The sequence below is a fragment of the Heteronotia binoei genome, chromosome 19 (assembly GCF_032191835.1).
Source record: "Heteronotia binoei isolate CCM8104 ecotype False Entrance Well chromosome 19, APGP_CSIRO_Hbin_v1, whole genome shotgun sequence".
Lineage (NCBI taxonomy): Eukaryota > Metazoa > Chordata > Lepidosauria > Squamata > Gekkonidae > Heteronotia > Heteronotia binoei.
In genome coordinates, this window is record NC_083241.1 from 15,188,540 (window position 1) to 15,204,720 (window position 16,181).

Sequence of the window (16,181 nt, forward strand, 5' to 3'; positions counted from 1 at the left end):
GAGGTGTTAACCCATGAGGTTAACATCACATCATGACATTATCTTGGCAGACTTTTTACGGGGTAATTGCCTGCCCCAGTCATCTACACCTTATCCCCACCCCCTTGCCAGCAAGCTGGGTACTCATTTTACCGACCTCAGAAGTATGGAAGGCTGAGTCAACCTTGAGCTGGCTATGAACCCGGCTTCTGCTGGGATCGAACTCAGGTCATGAGCAGAGCTTGGACTGCAGTACTGCAGCTTTACCACTCTGCTACAGGGCTCGTAACTCTAGGATGCTATGGGGCTCAAATCTTGCTTTTCTGATGCAAACCATCATGGCAGCCCTCCCGAAGAAGAAGACCTCAGATTTATACCCCGCCTTTCTCTCTGAATCAGAGTCTCAGAGTGACTTACAATCTCCTTTATCTCCTTCCCCCACAACAGACACCCTGCGAGATGGGTGGGGCTGAGAGATCTCTCCTGGAAGCTGCCCTTTCAAGGACAGCTCTGCAAGAGCTCTGGCTGACCCAAGGCCATTCCAGCAGCTGCAGGTGGAGGAGTGCGGAATCAAACCCAGTTCTTCCAGATGAGAGTCTGTGCACTTAACCACTACACCGAACAAAGCTATCGACCAACAATAGGGAAACCACAGTAGAAGAGATTAACAAAACAATATATAACACCCTGAACCAATTTAGCAACACAAATGCATTAAACAAGGTAATTGACCAGCTTCTTGTTATACTTATGATATAAATATATATTCAAAAATTCATATCAATTCCAGAATCACAATTATCACAATAAAAATAGAAATACATACATAGAAATACATAGAAGTACATAGAAATGCACTCAAAGCAAAAGTCCACAAATTTTCAAACTACCATGTCCACTGGCCAAGAGTTGTAGCAACCGCTGTCAGGCATCCCAAAACTATCAGAAGGGATGAGAAATTCAACCAACAACCTCCAGCTGGTTATCCAAGGTTTGGGACATTCTCATACTAGAAAAAATAACAGATCATATCCAACATTCAAACTCAGACAATGATATCTCGAAATTCACAGAGAAATGGTTTCCTTTTTTTGGGTTCAGTACAGCAAGTGATATTCAACCACACAAACCAGAATATCTTGATCTTCTCTACTTATAAGTTTTTAATATTTTTCTTCAGTTTTGTTTTTTGTTTCTTTTCCTTTTTCTAGTCCACCACATATTGTAGAAAGAACCTTCATGCTTTTTACATTTCCAACATCTATCTGGCATCTTATTCTTCATTTTTGCTAACTTTTTAGGAGTCATATACCACCTGTACATCATTTTATAACAGTTTTCTTTGATACTATAACATGTCAAAATTTTCATAGAGTTCTTCCACAAGTATTCCCGTGTTTCCATCTGTATTTCTTTATTAACATTAATGGCCCATTTTATCATTTGAGATTTTACTACTTCATCTTCAGTAGACCATTTCAGTAATAGTTTATATAGTTTTGAAATCAACTTTTCATTATCTCCAAGCAGAACTTTTTCCAATTCGATTTGCTCTTTTCTTATTCCTTCACTTTTAATATCACTTTCCACCAGGTTCTTAATTTGTTGAATTTGAAACCAATCATATTTGTTACTTAATTCTTCCATCTTTAGTTCAATTTTACCACCTTGAATTTTCAATATTTGACCATATGATAACCACTTTCCTTCACCTTCAGCATATATTTTTATTACTTCCGTTGGCACTATCCACAACGGCTTTCTCTCATCTCCATATTTTTTGTATTTTACCCACGTATTTAACAAATTTCTCCTATATAATGGTGAGAGAAAAGGCCGTCCATTTTACTTTTACCATAATACATATATGCGTGCCGCCCAAATTTGTTTCCATGTCCTTCTAATGCTAAAAGTTTTTTATTTAACCGAGTTATCCATTCTTTTATCCACACCAAACACTCCGCCTCATGGTATAATTTTAAATCTGGTAGTTGGAATCCACCTCTTTCTTTAGCATCTGTTAACACTTTCATTTTAATTCTTGGTTTCTTCCCAGCCCACACAAATTCCGAAATTTTCCTTTGCCATTTAATAAATTGTTTATTATCCTTCATAATCAGAATTGTTTGAAACAAATACATTATTCTCGGTAGAATATTCATTTTTTTTGCGGCTATTCTTCCCAATAACTATAGATTGAGTCTATTCCATTTTAACATTTCTTCCATTTTATGCCATAACTTTTTATAATTATTTTTATATAAGTCAATATTTTTCATGGTAATTTCCACACCTAGATATTTTACTTTAGTCATAACTTCACACTCAGTTAAGCTCTGTAATTCTTTCTGTTTTTCAGTTCTCATATTTTTACACAAAATTTTTGATTTCTCTTTGTTTATGTAAAATCCAGCCAGTTCTCCGTATTCTTGTATTTTACTCAAGAGCAGTGGTGTTACTTTTAATGGATTTTCATTTATGAACATAACATTGTCAGCAAATGCTCTATATTTATAGGAAAATCCCTTCAATTTCAGTTCCTCCATCTCTTTATCCTCCTGAATTTGCATCAGCAAAAATTCTAAAGTCATTATAAACAACAACGGAGATAGAGGGCAACATTGTCTCGTTCCTTTGCTGATCATCATATACTCCGTTAAATCTGTATTAATACAAAGTCTTGCCCATTGTTTAGTGTATACAGCTCTTACCATTCTAATAAAATTCTCTCCCAATCTCAGTTTCTCCATCACCGCAAACATAAAGCCCAATTTAAATTATCAAAAGCTTTCTCTGCATCTGCAAAGAATAGCGCCACTTCTTTTTCAGGATGTCTTTCATACTATTCTACAATATTTACAACAGTTCTGATATTGTCTCTTATTTGTCTCCTTGGAAGAAATCCTGCTTGCTCTTCTTTAATAAACTTCATCAAAAATTCTTTAATAAACTTCATCAAAAATAATAAACTTCATCAAAAATTCATTAATAAACTTCATCAAAAATTGTTTAAGCCTTTCTGCTAGTATTCTCATGTATATTTTATAATCCACATTTAACAATGAAATTGGTCTATAATTTTTTACATCTCTATCTTCTTTTGGAATCAAAGAAATCACTGCTTCTTTCCCCTCCATTCCCCTCCATATTCGGTACTTTCCCCTCCATTCTTACAATATTCATCAATTTGTGCAGTTTGGGTATTAACCCTTCTCTGAGGACTTTATAAAATTTTACTGTAAATCCATCTGGGCCAGGTGCTGTTCCCATTTTCATTACATTTATTGCTTCTTCAATTTCCATTTTTTCTATCGGTTCATTTAAGACTTTTTCCATATTTTCTGTCAATGGAGCCACATTAATTCTTTGCAAATATACCTCCAACTTTTCTTTACTTATTTTCGATTTTTTAAACAGTTTGGCATAATATTTTAAAAATTCCCTTTTTATTCCTTCCTGATCTACAATTTTTTTTCCACCAACCTTTATTTTACTTATAGTTTTAGCTTCTCTTTTCTTTTTTTTCAATTGCCAAGCCAAATATTTACCAAGTTTATTTGCTCCTTCAAAAGATTTTTGTTTTTAAGTTCCACTCTTCTTCTTTATTCAACAAATGTCCCAGATGTGTCTGCAACATTGTAATCTCCCTAATAATTTTCTTTTTCCCAGGTCTTTTCCTTAGTTCCATTTCCTTTTTCTTTATTTCATTTGAATGTCTAGCATTTGTTTTTCTTTTGTTTTTTATCTTTATTATTCAATGTAATTAAGATACCTCTCATCGCTGCTTTATATGCATCCCATACCATTTGAAATTCCATGTCCTCAGTTTCATTTATTTGAAAAAAAGCTTTAGTTTCTTTTTCTAGAGATATCCCTATTTCTTTGTTTTGTAGTAAATCTTCATTTAACCTCCACCTTCTGTTTTTTTTAATCGACTTAGTTGACCACATTAATGGTTGTGGTCTGCTCTTACTTTAGGAAGAATCTCTATGTTTTTAGTTATAAGTCCTAAGTCTTTTGTACACCATATCATATCGATTCTTGAAAAAGTATTATGTCTTGCTGAAAAAAAGGTATAGTCCCATACCTCAGAGTTGAACTTCCTCGATAAATCCTCCAAATTTTCCTGTTTAACTAATTCAAAAAAACATTTTGGCAGTTTCCCTTCCTTGTTATTTTTTTTCCTCCCCGATCTATCCAAGGTATTTTTAATTGTACCATTAAAATCTCCCATTATCATAATTTGTTCATATGGCACTTGATCAAGCTGTTGTATTATTTCTTAAAAAAAGGAATCTTTCGCACCATTTGGTGCATATAGTCCCAGCAGCAGTGGGGGTTTTTTTAATTTAATGTTACTTCCACTGCTAAATATCTCCCATCATTATCTTTAAATTTTTCTTTTGGCTCCAATTCCTGCTTCATATTAAACAAATGGATTATAAATTTTTAAGGAATAAACAATTGGGTTTGGAATTTTATTAACTGGCTAAACAAAAAAAGAGAGTTGTACTTTTTTATTTCTCTCTTTTTCTACCTTTCTTTTCTTTTACTGTGTTAGTCGTGGATCACACCTAATAGTAATTACTCGATAGTAATTTTTGGAATAATCTATAATAGTTTGCATAAAAATCATTTAGGCAGTTAAGAATTCTTAGCAATGCTTACTTAATAGTTCAGTGATAATATGGGTTCAATTAGATTGATGGTATTTTGATGCAGGAATTATTGCCTCAACTTTAATCCTGTTTTCATCTTGATCTCTCTCCTTGGATAGAAAATGGTCTATGTATCTAGACACATCTATATGACTTAAAATTCTTACTAGATATTTTATTGTATGTATGTAAGTATTTATGCTTGTTTATAACATGATTCCATAAGATTAAAAAAAAGGTATTTCTTTAGAAATCCCACACAGCGGATAAATAAATAAAAAAATAAATTCAAAACATCCCTCCTTTTGAGGAAGGATAAGATAAAAAGGGAAAAGACACACTTTCTGTCTTCACAGTGAACCTTTTGCTTGTTTGCAACTCTCCACTCTCTGTGTGACAAGCCAAGAGATCAAATAGCCCTGTGGAAAGGAAGCCTGCATCTCTGGAGAAGGCAGTTACTAAGGAGACCTTCCTCAGTAGTGGAGATGAGGCCTGGTGTCAGTGAGCAGGCCTGCAGAGCAAGATTTATGCTAATAGGTCAGATGGGATTGATAGCAAAAGTGTCAGTGATTGGTGCTTAAAGGATGCCTTGGGTGGCACCAGGGTCAAAGTGGAGGCGAGCCTGCAGTCTCTTTTCTCCTTTCAAGGTCCAGTTCCCATCATCTCTGGATATATAAACTCCCACTTGAAAAAAGAAAGAAAGAAAGAATAGTAAGAGCGGCATGTCCCCGCAGAGAGAAAATGAGAACCTGGCTGCGATCCCATGTACTAAATAATACACTTTCAATCCGATTTCAGTGCGCTTTCCAACTGGAGTTTGCTGTGTGAACTGGCAGAATCCAGTTGGGAAGTGCATTGAAAGTGGATCAAAAGCGCGTTATTTCGTGCGTGGGATCACAGCTCCTGTTTCATTTCACTTTCTGTGCTTTTCAGCAGTCAGTCTTCAGTGGGGATGGGAAAAGGGTTCACAGATGTCTTGGCTGGGGGTCAGCATTGCTTTGCTTGTGGCATCTGAATCATAGCCATTTGCCAACGCTTGACTGGCTTCACCATGCTGGTTTTCCTCTGAGTATTTTGGAGAAAGTCTGCTTGAACTGGGGAAGATTTACCTTAGCTTTTCATTAGTGCTGGCCTCGGCTTGGACTGGATGTTACACCAGATGCATGGCTGCCACAAAAGCTGGCAAACCTTTGGCATCTCCTCCTTTCTTATGAGTTAGGGCTACCAATCCTCAGGTGGGGGCAGGGGTTCCCCTGGTTTGGAGGCCCTCCCCCTGCTTCAGGGTCATCAGAACGTGGGGGGGGAGAGGGAGGGAAATATCTGTCAGCCACTCCGTTATTCCCTATGGATACTGATTCCAACAGGGTACAATGGAGAATTGATCTGCAGGTATCTGGGGCTCTGGAGGGGCTGTTCTTTGAGGTAGAAACACCAAATTTTTAGCATAGTATCCAGTGCCTCTCTTCAAAATACCCTCCATGTTTCAAAAAGATTGGACCAGGGGGTCCAATTCTGTGAGCCCCCAAAGTAGGTGCCCCTATCCTTCATTATTTCCAATGGAGGGAAGGCATTTAGAAGGCGTGTGGTCCCTTTAAATGTGGTGGCCAGAACTCCCTTTGGAGTTCAATTATGCTTGTCACTACCTGGCTTCTTGCTGGACCCTGAATGTCTTCTGGCTCCACCCCCAAAGTCCCCAAATATTTCTTAAATTGGACCTGGCAACCCTATGAGTTAACATGAAACATGATCGCTGATGGTAAGTTTCCTCATCATGCAAACAGCAGCCAACCCACAGGCAGATGTCACATTGCTTTTTACTGGGGCAACAGGAGACATGTGGCAGCAGTGCCTGCCCCAGGAGCTATTCTCAGCCTTACCTGTGAAGGTGAAGGGGGCATACCTGTCATGAAGGCTTCTATTTTTGCTAGAAAGCCACTAAAACCTGATTAGGATCTGAGCTCCTTAAGCATTTATCTCATAATTGCTTTCCTATCGATTTCATGTAAACACTTCATAATTTGCTAATGGTCTCTCGGCCCTTGTCATTTTTGCTGTTGATGGTGTTTACGTCTTTTTGAAGACTCAAGGGTGGAGGCGGCAGAGAGAGAGAGGAAAGAGCAGCTTTATTGCATGGCGTGGTTAAAGGCATTGTTGATGTACCTGGATGTTGCACCTAAAGGTCTGGTCTTGCCAGACATTTGGCAATGGAGGCAACCCATTGGCACTATCACATGCTCAGGTTTCTGCCCTTGCAGGAAAGACACACCTTGTAATCACTATGATTTCCCTAGCCTAACACAGTAATTTCTGATTCTTTTCAAAAGTTCAGCTTGGTTTCTGCTCTTGCTTCCCTCTCCCAGGGTTTGCAGATTGGCACTGGGGAGCTGGAAGAGATGGGAGCCAAGTTCTGCCTGGGCCTCCTGGTGTTGCAGCTGAAATCTCTGCCCTGCAGCAAGGAAGTGATGGCTCAAGCGGCATCTCTGCTGGACCTGGAAGAGGAAATCACCGATCTCCGGACACAAAGGTCAGAGTCCTGACTGGTTCCCTGACCCTTTGGCAAGGTTCCCTTCGTCTTTTGCAAGGTGGATGCTCCTTCCATTTTCTGTAGGCCGTGTGTGCACTTGGGAATGTGAGTGTTGGAATGAGAGTGGGAATTTAAGACCCAAGCTTGAAATGATGAGAATCTCCATGAGGAAGTCCCATAAAAGGAAGTTTTGCTTTCCATTGCGTTATTCCGTCCTGTTGATGAAATCATCCTTGGGTCTGAGGTGCTTAGCCCTTCGGTGCAGCTTTGTCCAGTGCCTCAGTGGGATATGTGACATCAGAGTGATATATAAGAGGAAAAGGCTGTTTGTTGTGTGTGGGAAGAAGCAACCTGGCAAATTTACAGGGACCTGAGAGGAAAGGGAATGAATTAAAACCTGATCTAAAGTACTAAGATGTAGGAGTGATAATAGAAGTTTGAACACAACCCCCTTTTTTTCCGTTATCTTCTTGGAATCAAATGGTGATTGAAACTGTGGCGAAATTCTTGTTCCTTGCATCGATGAGGCAAGTAATTATTTAATAGACTGGGCCAGGACTGTTTGAACTGTCCCTTGTTCTTTTTCTGTTATTAATGTGGCTGCTATGCCCATGAAGGTGGTGGTGGTGGTGGTGGTTGTAATGGAAGTTAATCCTTGGTGTCCAAGAAGCTAAAAGTAGTAGGGTTGAATGAATGCAGCTCCTTCCATTTCGTACTCAAACCCCGTTTGGATGTTTGGATGATCCACTGCATATATCTGTGGACTTTGTTGATGTGTCTTAGATGTCCTTTGTTTGAGAAGGTGTCACATTATAGTCCCTGCTTCCACAGCAATGTTAAGATGTGCATATTCAAATGCATACCTAGTGGGTGCCCAACTCCTCAAAAAGAATTCTGAACATGAGAAATGAAAGTATGCCTGTGTTGTTCCATTCTGTGCAGGGACAATTTGGACTGGGGTGGCCCCTTGCAGAGGGAATTCTGGTTGAGGAGAAATTTGGAGGCATCTCAGTCTATATGCATCTAGTTTGCGAGAACAACAGTTGTCCATCAAACCTCTTTTAGTGGGCGCAGAACTGATCGAATTCCAAGCAACATGAGGCTTCTTTTACTTTCTGTTTAATTGTGGGGGTCTGTCAGCCATCTTCTTTTGAGCTTGAGGACGGGAACGCCAAGGGAGAGCAAAATGGGTCTGTCAGCATAGTGGCATTGAGGTTCCAAGAATGAATAGGCTTATTTTAGGTTAAAAATAAGTTTCCATTTATTGATTACAACAATGTTGCACAGCGCAGAGTCAATGATACTAATGACGAAAGAGGTTCAAGCAAAAGCATTTATGCATACACATCAAAGCAAGGAGCCTTAAGTTGCTTCCCATAATAAAACCTGGGCTGTCTCTTTGGCAGTGAGCATTTCTCTTATCTGTTATCTCTCCGGCATGGCCTGTCTCTCCTCCCCCGCTGTGGCCTTGCTCGGCTGGCCTGAGAACGAGCTAGATGTTTAACACTTCAAAGCCCTCTAGAAAGCTCTTTGGCACCTGGACTGTCTCTCCCAGCTATTCTTCACATTTCCTTACATTTTCAAGGATAGTGAGGCGGGGTGCGGGGGTGTTAGTTAGCATTCAGATAAACACTTAAGGTAATAAAGACAAGCCTCAATGCACATAGCTGACAGGGTCTCTGTTTGGGAAAAGTGGGTCTTCCAGCTGCTCAGACCAGCAGGTAATGTTGACCTGAAAACTTTTTGTTGAAGTCAAGGACCCTAACATACTCAGAGGTATTTGCTGGAGGAGGTTCCCAGAGGTTGCTGGTTTCTCTTCAGACCACATAAATCTTTCATTGGAGGAGGTTTCCTTGGTTGCTGGCACTGGTTTTAGCCTCAGATTGTGAGTGAAGAGGCAGGCCCCCTCCCTGGGATAGGGTTGCCAAGTCCCCTGTGTCCTCCAGTGGGGGACTTTCGTGCACACACAAAGCGTGCACACGATGCAATGACATCACCTGGAAATGACGTCATTGTGCGGCTGCTCTACGGGAAAACTCTATGGTTTTCCCGGGTGCTCTAACAATTTGGGAGGGAAAACTCTATGATACAAATTGTTAGAGTATCTGGGAAAACCATAGAGTTTTCTTGGAAATGCCTAATGTGGCTGTGTACAACATCGCTGGTGTGATGATGTCACCCGCAAGTGACTCCATCGCACCAGCGACGTTGAGGGAGGTTCCCCCCGCTGGCCCAATGTGGGCCGATAAGTTGGGAACCTCCAGGGTGGAAGAACCCCTGCTTGACCCAGGGGCTTGGCAGCCCTACCCTGGGAGCTCACCAGTTCCAGATTTGCTGTGCCTGAAATCTTGATGGGTCTTGAGCTTGTTCAGCCTGAATGCCCTGGAACACTTCAATATGAGTCTGTCTCTCAAATAATTCAAGGTGCTGTTATTTCTTAAAAAGCATGCGGTCTATCCAATTCGTAACAACGGAGTCATCTGTCATGGCTTACCAGCTCTTCTTCACCCCTGCCTTTAAAAATTCTTCAATGGATGAAACGTGACCCCCATGAGCATCCACAGCGCATGAGGACATGTGCTTCAAAAAGCATCAAGGTTTTCTGAGCTGGCCCCTCAAATCCAAGCAAGCCTGTGTTCTATGAACAGTAGAGAGAGAAGGCCCTGTGTGTTGAAGCTCACTCCATCATGGGGACGAACCGACACAACCTATTTATTTCTTTTGTTTCCATGTGTTGTTTCTTATGAATGGTTTCAATCTACCCTTCTTTTTTTGCTGGCATTGATGGCACGTTCATTCCTTTTACACATAGGTTATGCAATTTGCGTGCACAATATATGGCATTTGTATGTATAATATATGCCTAAGCTGATCTACTGATTCACAAATCATGCTGAAAAATGACTACATTTTGCAAGAGGGGCGGGTGGGACCAGCACGAAGAAACGGAAAGTGGATGGGGAAGACAAATGGATGGCGCTCGCATCAGGAAGAAGCAGAACTGAAATGGAAGTATTCAAACCGATCTGGTGTGCATGCAGAATTTGATAGCCCCCCTTCCCATTTTGTTAATTCAATCAATCATTGTCTGTATTTCCGCCCCTGCAGAAAAAGCCGGTGTTTTTGTTGTTTCCTCCCATAGCAGAAAAGCCCCATAATTTATGGTGGGTTCCCATTCTGTCCCTTCAGGGATTCTTTAAGAGCCATTAGCACCACCTGCTTGTGATGCTGGAGCCCATATTTACAGCCATGTTCATCGTTTTTAATGTTTATGGAGGAGGAACGGGAAGGGGGGGGTGGAATATTGCCTTAAAAATAGAGACATTTCTTTAGATTAGTCATGCTCACTTATACACGTGAGCGTATAAATGAAGCAATTACGGTGTGTTCCAAACACCGAGCGGGCCACGGACAGCGGCCTGACAAGCAATTGGCGTGTCATTAAAAGGAACCATTCAAGCCTGGCCGGACGGATGGATTCCAGGCATAAATCAAAACCTTCGCTTCAGAACTGGAGCTGCGGAAGGTGCTGAGTCAAAATGAATTTCAGATAGGGAAGGAACGTTCCCCACACCTGACCAAGCTGGGGGATTAAATAAGGACGTGAGGGAGTCCTCGCTGAGGGAAAGGCCAGGCCAGGCTGCTTGAGGGGGGAGGAGCAGCCATAACAGAAGTAGAATTGTGTCTGTCAGCCTGAGAGACTTTTGTCTCCATCTGGGAGAGAACCTCATTGACATCAAATGGTTCCTTATCCCTGGGCTCACAAATTCAATGGTAACTTTAAAGAAGGGTGCTGGAAAATTCCTAGAGATTTGAGGGCAGAGCCTGAGGGAAAGTGGGATTTGGGGAAGTGAGGGAGCTCAGAAAGATACGATGCCATCCAAAGCTTCTGTGTTTTTTTAAAAAAAGGTAAAGGTAGTCCCCTGTGCAAGCAGCAGTCGTTTCCAACTCTGGGGTGACGTCGCATCACGATGCTTTTACAGCATACTTTTTAATAGGGTGGTTTGCCATTGCCTTCCCCAGTCATCTACACTTTCCCCCCAGCAAGCTGGGGACTCATTTGACTGACCTCGGAAGGATGGAAGGCTGAGTCAACCTGAAGCCGGCTACCTGAACCCAGCTTCCGCTGGGAGAGAACTCAGGTCATGAGTAGAGAGCTCCAACTGCAGTACTGCAGCTTTAGGACACTGAGCCACAGGGCTCTGTTTTGTTTTGTTTTTTTAGGTTAACTGATCTTCGTGGTCAGGAGATCAGTTGAAGTTCTAGGGGATCTCTAGGCCTTGCCTGGAAGCTGGCAACACTAAATTGTAGATGGGTGGCAACCCGTAAAAGGATTTTCAGTCTTCCTCTGTTGTTCTCTTCTCCCAGTGGGTGAAGATTTTGTTCTTGTTGTGATTGTTGTTGGCATACTCCCATAACTGCTGTTGGCCTTTCCTCTGGTTTTTTTGGTGGTAGGTGTGTTGATTTTTAAAAATTGAAATACAGTATATACACTTTATTTAAAATGAACATATGAACATTTGAAGCTGCCTTCTACTGAATCAGACCCTCGGTGCATCAAAGTCAGTATTATCTACTCAGACTGGCAGCGGCTCTCCAGGGTCTCAAGCTGAGGTTTTTCACACCTATTTGCCTGGACCCTTTTTAGTTGGAGATGCCGGGGACTGAGCCACCATTCCTCCCCAATGCTGTTTTAATGTTTACATATTTAATCTTTTTTTAATATATTTTCTGCCTTGGGAACCTTATTTGGATGGAAAGATGGCATGGAGGTGGTGGTGGTGGTGGTAGAAAGTGCTGCCAAGTCACAGCTGACTTACGGTGACCCTCTAGGGTTTTCGAGGCTTGAGATGCTCAGAGGTGGTCTGCCATTGCCTGCCTCTGCATCCCAACCCTGGTATTCCTTGGTGGCCTCCTATATAGCTTGTACATAGTTGGGAGTGGGAGGGGAGATGGAATCAGTTCTTCCTGAGGAACATGGATGGTTGGTTGGATCAGGTAATTCAATGACGCACATCAAGGAATAAGAGAAGCCATGTTGGATCAGACCAATGGCCCATCCAGCCCAATACTCTGTACACACAGTGGCCAAAAAACCAGTCTCCATCAGGAGGTCCACCAGTGGGGCCAGGATACCAGAAGCCCTCCCACTGTTGACCCCCCCAAGCACCAAGAATACAGGGCATCACTGCCCCAGACAGAGAGTTCCATCAATATGCTGTGCATGTGCAAATTAATATCTGTAGCACAGACCCCCCCCCCCCAATTTTTTAATTAAAAACACTGTGGTTTGCTCCTTCTGTTTAAATAATTTGTCTGTAGCACGTGGCATGGGAGGAAAGGCAGCATGGTATAGCCCGATCTCATCAGATCTCAGAAGCTAAGCAGAGTCGGTCCTTGAAAGGAAGCCCACCAAGGAAGACCCTGCAGAGGAAGGCAATGGCAAACCACCTCTGCTTCTCTCTTGCCTTGAAAGTCCCTTGCTGGGGGTCACTGTAAGTGAGTTGTAACTTGATGCCGCTTTTGTATATATGTAGTGCATGGCACAGTAACAGCAGATCTTTCTGTGGGGAACTGGGTGGTGTGAGAAGACGTGTGCTGATGATACTGTACTGATTGAATATGTCAGACGGAGCCCACCGAATGTGTTGGAATGGCTCGTGAGCGATCAAAGGGCTCAGTAGAGAAACCTGACTCCTTGCTCACAAATGGAAGCAGAACATGGGCCAAATCGGTGGGGGTTTGAGCATCCCCACTGCTGTCTCTGTTCATTCATTTTTTGTTTTGCAAAAGTCTACCGTTTGCCTCCCAGGCACGTTTCCCTTTGCTCCAGTGCCTGATAGAGTTGCCTGTGACTCTGCAGGTGAGGCTCTTCCCATGACAGCGACTGATTCCACCTGTCAGGGCTTATCTGTCGACATGCCCCTTAATCCAGCCATCCTGGCTGTTTTTGCTCCATGTCTGCTCCAGGTTCTCTCTCCTACAAAAGAGGGCTCGGAAGTGACAGCACACCTTGCTGCGTTTGAACTTCCCTGATCAGAGGCCAGGATCCGTACGTCTGGAAAGGGGGCAAAAAAAGCAGCAAGAGCGGAAATGTATTGTGTACGTTAGGGGATGTCACATCAGCTCAGAGATCATATAACTGAAAGAGTGCCTGTCTCTGTGTTGGGAGGGGGGGAATCACACGTGAGAGTTCTCCCCTGCATCAAAAGAAAAAAATCTCTCCAAAATAATTTGACGCAGGTTAACACATCTCTGTCTGATGTGTTAGTGACTTATTTATAGAGAGTTCTTTATTTTGGCATGGAGGAAGATTTTTTAAAATGCCCCTCCCCAGAGGCAGCTTGAAATGGTACAGGCCACTCTGCCACCTCATGGTTGCCAACCTCCAGATCATAGAATCACAGAATCATAGAGTTGGAAGGGACCTCCAGGGTCATCTAGACCAACCCCCTGCACAATGCAGGAAACTCATAAACACCTCCCCCTAAATTCACAGGATCTTCATCGCTGTCAGATGGCCATCTAGCCTCTGTTTAAAAACCTCCAAGGAAAGGGAGCCCACCACCTCCAAATGAGGAAGCCTGTTCCACTGAGGAATCGCTCTAACGGTCAGGAAGTTCTTCCTGATGTTGAGCTGGAAACTCTTTTGATTTAATTTCAACCCACTGGTTCTGGTCCTACCTTCCAGGGCCACAGAAAACAATTCCACATCATCCTCTATCAGACAGCCCTTCAAGTACTTGAAGATGGTGATCATATCACCTCTCAGCCACCTCCTCTCCAGGCTAAACATGCCCAGCTCCTTCAGCCTTTCCTCATAGGACTTAGTCTCCAGAGCCCTCACCATCTTCGTCGCCCTTCTCTGGACCTGTTCCAGCTTGTCTATATCCTTCTTAAAATGTGGTGCCCAAAAGTAAGAGATAAATAAGATACATTAGAAAACAACAAAACACTGTGTTAATTACACGCTTCAAGTAAATGCTTTACATTCTTTACTCATGCATCACTTATTATGGCTAGCATCAAATGCTCTTAACCAAATACTGAAACTTAAAGAGTCCACAGTCCTCAAACAAAGGCTCTGTTGCAAATAGGATCCAAACTGGATGCTGCAAACAATAGGTGCCAAATCCTGCTGTCTTTATATTCCCCTTGCTGATAGACGCAGATGGTGCTGTATATCCCTGAATCAATCCTGAGGTAGCAGTCCTCTATTCAACAGGTGTGGCTACACGAGACCCAGGTTTAATTCGTGTTTCATTTGCCACTTCCTCTGACTGCGTATTCTTGAATCAGGAACCCGTGCTAAGGCAACGGCTCACATCAACTTGCTTAGTATTTCTTAGTTTGCATGAATGGTGCAACCAGCCTCAATAATGCATGAATATATTCCAGAATACTTATTCAATATAGACAGGAGCTCACAGGAGCACAGCTCCTGAATCTTTCTGATGGCCCCCCTCCTCCTCCCCACCTAACTACCTTGTCCATTGAATAGGTGCAATAACAGCTGCATAACAATTCCTGGATTAGGAAAGTGGGCAGCCAGCTAGCCGCCAGGGGCTTTGCCACACCCCCAGCAGCCCATATTAACCCCTGGAGAAGTCTGCACCACCTTTTCTCCACTTCTTATGTGATTTTGGGTGGCGGGTGGCTTGCTGGCCTTTTGACTGTGATGGGGTGTGTGGCCAAGGAGAGCCCCGGGCAAGCGAGGCCTGCTTGGGCTGGCTGGATCTCTAGCCAGCCCAAGCAAGCCTCGCTCACCGGGGTTCTCTTTTCTTGTGTTGGGTTGCTTTTGGCTGGTGGGGGTGGGGGTGGCAGCATATGCTAATGAGTTATGCTAATGAGCTCCACCACCTATTTTTCTACAAAATGAACCCTGAATATAGAATTTCAATACAAATCTATCACATTTCTCAAACAGAATTCTCTTATACAGAAAGTACTACAAAACAGAACTGGGAATCCCAAATTTCTAAAGTATTAAACTGCAAAAAGGCTTATATTTCATGAAGGGGGATCCTCAGTTCACAAAACGGTAATCTTCCCTGAGTTCAACTTTCATTCAGCTTTCATAGCGATAAAGCAATACTCACTCTTGTTTTACAGAAGCTTTTCCCCAGCTGCATGAAAGATGAAACTATACAAAGTATATAGAATCTAAAAGATCCCATTGGCAACAAGCATTTAATACATCATTTATTTCAGCCTACCTTTTCCATTTCACAAAATATTCATAGGCAAGAATGCTCACTAACACAGCAGCCTCTTCATGTGTAGCCAGCCAAAAGTCTGCAACGTTAAAACGTAGAAGGTAGGATTTAAACACATGCAATAGGTGTACCTACTTAGCCAAAGGATGGAGCATTCCTTGAAAGTCCACATGTTCAAATTACCTTGGCTACCGTACAAATTACAAAATTATAAACAAACAGGATAAATCCCATTCATTATTAAGACTCCTGTGGGTCAGATCTAAAGATCCACCTCATCTCCTGCTGGACCAAAAACCTACCTACATCCAGGGCTTTCTTTGTAGCAGGAATTGCTTTGCATATTAGGCCACACACACACACGGTGTACCCAGTCCTCCAAGAGCTTACAGTAGACCCTGTACTAAGAGCTCCTTAAGCTCTTAGAGGATTGGCTACATCAGGGGGATGGGGCCTAATATTTATTTATCGCATTTATATCCCGCCCTCCTCGCCGAAGCAGGCTCAGGGCGGCTAACAACAACATTAAATCCACAATAAAACAATAAAACCATACAATAAAAACAATTACAGTAAGATCAATTAAAATTAACAATTGCACTTTAAGTATTGAACAAATTTTTAAAACAGTTTTGGTGCTAACTTTAGTTGAAGGCCAGACGAAAAAGTGTTGTTTTACAAGCCTTGTGGAATTGGGCAAGGTCCCGCAAGGCTCTAACATCATCAGGGACTTGGTTCCACCAGTGGGGGGGGGCTGCAATAATATGCAAAGGAGTTCCTGCTACAAAAACCCCCTGGGTTTTG

At 42.3% G+C, this 16,181-nt stretch overlaps 1 protein-coding gene across 1 annotated transcript in view; it reads left to right on the forward strand.

Annotated features, from left to right (window-relative positions):
* Positions 1 to 16,181, forward strand: part of AGBL1 (AGBL carboxypeptidase 1) — a 686,235-nt gene that overhangs the window by 462,451 nt on the left and 207,603 nt on the right. Inside the window, exon 22 of the mRNA XM_060260374.1 lies at positions 6,998 to 7,161. Within this exon, the coding sequence (XP_060116357.1) occupies positions 6,998 to 7,161 (164 nt within the window). The remainder of the gene's footprint in view (positions 1 to 6,997; positions 7,162 to 16,181) is intronic.